Genomic DNA, 6,000 nt, shown 5'->3' with positions numbered 1-6,000 from the left:
AAATGAAGAGATTGTCTCAAGAGGGAAACACACTTGCACTTTCTCAAATACACACATACATACAGACACGGACACAGACACAGACACACACTCTCTCTCTCTCACATTCATACATTAATTATCTCTCTCTCATACACTCATACACTCTCTCTGTCTCTCTGACACACACACTCTCTCGCTCTGACACACACACACTCTCTCTCTGACACGCACTCTCTCTCTCTCACTCACTCTCTCACACACACACACACACACACTCAGACACACATACACACACTCAGACACACATACACACACACACACAACACCCCACACACACACACACACAGACAGACAGACACACAGACACACAAGGGGAATTATTTCATTCATGATTCTATTCTGTCAAAAAAAACCTGACCTCAGCTTGTTAACGTTTTGCTTATAAATACTGTGCCTTATATCTCTCCATCATACCATTCCTGAGGAAGGAGCTGAGTTCCGAAAGCTTGCAATTTCAAGCAAACCTGTTGGACTATAACCTGGTGTCATCTGATTTTTGGGAGAAAGTGAGGACTGCAGGTGCTGAAGATCAGAGTCGAGAGTGTGGTGCTGGAAAAGCACAGCAGGTCAGACAGCATCCGAGGAGGAGGAGAAACGACGTTTTGGACATAAGCCTGAATATTCCTGGTGAAGGGCTTACGCCTGAAACCTCAATTCTCCTGTTCCTCAGATGCTGCCTGACCTGCGGTGCTTTTCCAACACAATGTCTCCCTGGGCTTGTAAGTCTGGGATGCGGTGCCATAGTCTCAGACTGAGGGGCCAGCCATTTTGGCCTGTGATGGGAGAGGTTGTGAATCTCTGGAACTCTCTACACCAGAGACCTGTTGTGCTCAGTCGTTAAATACATTCAAGACCAGGATCAATAGATCTTTGGGTACACAGGGAATGAAGGATATGGAGATAGTGTGAATAGATGGAGTTGAGGTAGAAGACCAGCCGTGATCTTGCTGAATTATGGAGCAGGATCATAGGGGTGAATGGCTTCTTCCAACCCCTAATTTCTATATTTCTTCCTTCTGAAAGGGAAGATCAGGCATTTTTCTGTCATTAACCTTGTATTTTTATAGCCCCTTTCATACAGAAGCAGCTCCAAGCCCATCACACTACAAAGTACTATTTGGAAAGGTGTGGCTTCTTGTCAGTGAATATCAAGGATCATGTTGCAAAATTACAATTACTTTTACTTACACAATCATTGAAATGGCATTCACCTGCAGCTGAAACAAAGGAAACACAAATCAGTCAAGAAGTCACTCATCCCTGTTCAAAGTCAAGGAGATAAATGGCTTTCAATTTGTACTTTAAGACTTGAAAAAGTGAGTTTGTAAAACTTTTGAAAAACACATAATTGGAAACAAAATTGAGCATGGGTTATAAAATCGAACTATGAAGCTGATTGTATAACATTAAATCGATTGGAGCACCATTCCATTCCACAATGACCACCATCATTTTAAAAAAACCTGCATGAGGGGTACTTTCCTTTTGTCCATAGCATGATTTCTGGTCACACTTTTCTGTCAATATCTTTCACTCAGTTTTGTTATGTCAACAGTTCTGGACTCTAGACAGCACTTTCACAAAAGCTGTTGAAGCAAAGAGAGTAACGAAGGACTTGCACATTTATGTAATGCCTTTCACATCATCAGAACACCCTCAACAGTTTTTAAGTGTGTTCACACGCAATCCATCTATCCTCAAACTTTAAAGATTCAAGCACATCCTTTGAACTTTCATAAAAATTGTAGGGGGTCATTGGTGAAGTGGCATTAACTGCCCAATCCTAGTTGGCTTGAGAAAGTGGTCTGAGACTCCTTCTTGAACTTCTGCATGGTGCAGGTAGGTAGAGAGTTAGGTTCAGAGTTCCAACTTATCAAATGAGCAACAATGATAGAACGGCAGGGTCTTGTTTTCGTAGAGTCATAGAGACGTACAGCACGGAAGCAGACCCTTCGGTCCAACTCGTCCATGCCGACCAGATATCCTAACCTAACTACCAGTACCCAGCCCATATCCCTCCAAACCCTTTCTATTCATTTAGCCATCCAGATGCCTTTTAAATGTTGCAATTGTACCAGCCTCCACCACTTCCTCTGGCAGCTCATTCCATACACGTACCACCCTCTGAGTGAAAAGGTTGCCTCTTTTATATCTTTCCCCTCTCACCCTAAACCTATGCCCTCTAGTTCTGGACTTCCCCCACCCCAGGGAAAAGACTTTGTCTATTTATCCTATCCATGCCCCTCATGATATTATAAACCTTTATAAGGTCACACCTCAGCCTCCGACGCTCCAGGGAAAACAGCCCCAGCCTGTTCAGCCTCTCCCTACAGCTCATGTTGTGAAGATGACCTAATAACAATTATGACTGACATAGATAGGTTAAATCAATGAGCAAAATTCTGGCAGGTGGTGAATAATGTGGGAAAATGTGATGTTGTTTACATTGGCAGGAAGGAAAAAGCAGAGTATTATATAAATGGTGAACAACTGCAGAATTCCAAGGTGTAGAAAGATTTAGGTGGTTTAATGCATGAATTGCAAAGGATTAGGAGCAGATACATCAAGTGATTACTGGAATGCTATTCTTTACTATCATAGCAATTTGAACATAAATGTGAGGATGTTATGCTTCAGGTTATGGGGCACTAGTCAGAACACATCCCGAATACTGTGTGCAGTTTTGGTCTCATTACTGAAGTAAGAGAGTAAATGTGTTGGGCACAGTTCAGAGAAGGTTTACCAGAATGATACCTGGATTGAGCAAGTTGGTTTATGAGGGAAGGTTGGACAAGCAGAGCAAGGTTTCACCTAAGTTTAGAAAAGTGAGGGGTGATTTGATTGCAGTTTATCAAATCCCAAACACTCGTAACATGGTGGACGTGGAAAAGATATTATTTATGTAGGTGAGTCCAGAGCTAAGGAATGCAGTCTTAAAATCTTTTAGGACAGAAATGAGGGAAATATGTCACTTGAATATGTTCAGTGACTAACTATGACGGTAACCAAATCTCAGAAGTAAAACTTATGGCCTATCAAGTCAGGTTTCACCACTGAGCCTGGCATCCAATATTACCATCAGCTGGGACATAGCAACTTGCATCTTGCAACGTGAAATGTAAAAATAAAGTGTAATCTCACTTAATTCCAATAGCATAAGATTTCAAAAATTGCAACGTGTACAGTTTAACATGCTGTTGTCATTGTTTCTAAGAACAAAGAAAATTATTACACAGGGACAAGCCCTTCGGCCCTACAAGCCTGTGCTGATCCAGATCCTCTGCTGGCAATGTGTTCCAGGCACCTACCACCCTCTGCGTAAAGAACTTTCCACACAAATCTCCCCTAAACGTTTCCTCTCTCACTTTGAACTCGTGACTCCTAGTAAGAGACCCCCCCCTGGGAAAAAACTTCTTGCAATCCACCCTGTCCATATTGTGGACCTCATGATTTTGTAGACCACAATCAGGTCCCCCCTCAACCTCCATCTTTCTAATAAAAACAATCCTAATCTACTCTACCACTCTTCATTGCTAGCACCCTCCATACCAGGCAACATCTTAGTGAACCCCCTCTGCACCCTCTCCAAAGCATCCACATCCTTTTGGTAATGTGGTGACCAGAACTGTACGCAGTATTCCAAATGTGGCCGAATCAAAGTCTTATACAACTGTAACATGACCTGCCAACTCTTGTACTCAATACCCCGTCTGATTTTGAAATGTATTAACTGACAAATGTCATGCTCTCAAAAATTACAATAAAGAATTAGCAGAAGTCTCTCAATTATTGAGGGTTAAATTACTACTTAAAGTAACCAGAGGGTCCCAATTTCAATTCCCAGTCTGTGCTGAGTTGACACACATGTCTTAATCCCTAGGATGAAAACAACTGGTAAGAACAGAGAAATCAGTTGGACTGATGAATGGCTTGGTTCAAAAGAGAGAGGTCTTAAACGAACAAGCAGAGGGATTTACAGAGAGAATTCCAGACCAATTGATCAAGGGACGAAAGGCAGAACAATCAGGAGTGAAGGGCTGGGGAGTTGGAGAAAATGGATAAAGCACAAGACATTTTAAAATTAAATGTTACCCAAGCAATCATACAGCTCCTTCCACAACAAAATCCTGATCCACCCGATCAGAAGCAGATGAGTGGGGGTAAAGGTGTAATGGGTTGGGTTCAATCAACAATTGGCTGGGGCTGTTTTCCCTGGAGCGTCGGAGGAGTGATCTTATAGAAGTTTATAAAATCACGGGGGACATGCATCGGGTAAATGGACAAAATCTTTTCCCTGGGGTGGGGGGAGTACAAAATTAGATGGCATGGGTTTAAAGTGAGAAGGGAAAGATTTAAAAGGGACCTAAGGGGCAACCTTATCACACAGAGGGTGGTGCATGTATGGAATGAGCTGCCAGGGGAAGTGGTGCAATTACAACATTTAAAAGGCATTTGGATGGGTATATGAATAGGAAGGGTTTAGAGGGATATTGGCCGGGTGCTGGCAAATGGGACTAGATTAATTTAGGATATCTGGTCAGCATGGATAAGTTGGAAGGAAGGGTCTGTTTCCATGCTGTACAGCTCTAAGAGCTCAGCATGCCTCCTTGCTTGCCCTATACAGCAGCTTTAAAAGGGACCTAAGGGGCAATTTTTTTCACACAGAGGGTGGTGAGTGTATGGAATGAGCTTCCACAGGAAGTGATGAGGCTTGGCTCCGGTCTGCCAAATAATCTCTTGGATGGACAATGATGCTTGGCAAGTAACAGAGGGAGAGGAAAATAAAAGTTAGAAAGGAAGCATTGAAAGCTAAGTAAAAGGGAATACATCTAATATTGTTTAATCCTGTAATCATACACTCTAAACATTTATTTTAAAGAAATGCATTTACCTGCTAACGAATGCTGGTGATCTGACCTTAATTCAACATACAAGGTACAGACATACGGGTAAGAGATGAGGATTTTGTCACCTTGTTTAAACTGAAGTTCTGATAATCTTTCCCATTCATTTTTATCTTGTACACTGTTAAAGTGAAAACCATAAAGGAGAATCTGTTGCAAGCTGTCCCTTTGGCATCAGTTATACTGAAATTAAATAAAAGGCATTCTAGCAAACTACACAGACATTACACAGCACACAATTATGAAAGAAAGGATTTGGTGCATTTATATTAGACCTTTTACAACCTCAGGGTATTCCAAAGAATTTGGACCATAAGACCACAAGATGTGGGAGCAGAAATTAGGCCATTCAGCCCATCGGGTTAGCTCCACCATTCAATCATGGCTGATAAGTTTCTCAACTGCAGTCTCTCGCTTTCTCCCCCAAGGAGATCCCCTTGACACTCAAGAACCTGTCCATCTCAGACTTAAATATACTCAATGACCTGGCCTCCACAGCCTTCTGTGGCAGTGATAGATTCATCACTCTCCGGCTGAAGACATTTCTAAAAGGACTTCCTTTTACTCCAGGAATGAGTCACTTCTGAAGTCCAGTTACTAATGTATCGTAGGGAAACACGGCAAATGGTATGCACGCATTGAAGACCCTCAGGCAGCGCTGAAATAAATGACAGATAACTGATAGTAGTTAGTTGAGGAAGGACACCTAAAGGATATAGGAAGGCAGAGGCAACAAGAGTCACAGACATTAGAAAAATGGGAATAATCAGTGTAGAAAAGAATAGTTATTTAAAAGGGCAAATGGAAATACAGAGAATCACTAAGAGGATAGATGTAAAAAATTGGGGTAAACACTTTTTTTCCCATTGATTTGGGGCAGCATGGTGGCTCTGTGATTAGCACTGCTACCTCACAGCACCAGGGACCCGGGTTTGATTCCACCCTCGGGTCTGTGTGGAGTTTGCACATTCTCCCCATGTCTGGGTGTGTTTCCTCTGGGTGCTCCGGTTTCCTCCCACTGTCCAAAGATGTGCAGGTTAGGGTGAACTAGCCA

General features: G+C 42.4%; 1 protein-coding gene across 1 annotated transcript in view; it reads right to left on the bottom strand.

Moving 5' to 3' along the window:
* Window positions 1-1,197: 1,197 nt before the first annotated feature.
* Window positions 1,198-6,000, bottom strand: part of majin (membrane anchored junction protein) — a 31,010-nt gene continuing 26,207 nt past the window's right edge. Inside the window, exons 5-6 of the mRNA XM_087983602.1 lie at window positions 4,934-5,059; window positions 1,198-1,259 (exon numbers count right to left, since the gene is read on the bottom strand). Coding sequence (XP_087839728.1) covers window positions 1,198-1,259; window positions 4,934-5,059 — 188 coding nt within the window. The remainder of the gene's footprint in view (window positions 1,260-4,933; window positions 5,060-6,000) is intronic.

This window comes from Chiloscyllium plagiosum, unplaced genomic scaffold (assembly GCF_037043375.1).
Source record: "Chiloscyllium plagiosum isolate Xiang-an unplaced genomic scaffold, Cpla_swu_hap1 HiC_scaffold_46, whole genome shotgun sequence".
In the NCBI taxonomy this organism is placed as follows: Eukaryota; Metazoa; Chordata; class Chondrichthyes; order Orectolobiformes; family Hemiscylliidae; genus Chiloscyllium; species Chiloscyllium plagiosum.
Note: the sequence above shows the minus strand (reverse complement) of the source record. Positions and strands in the feature narration are given on the sequence as shown.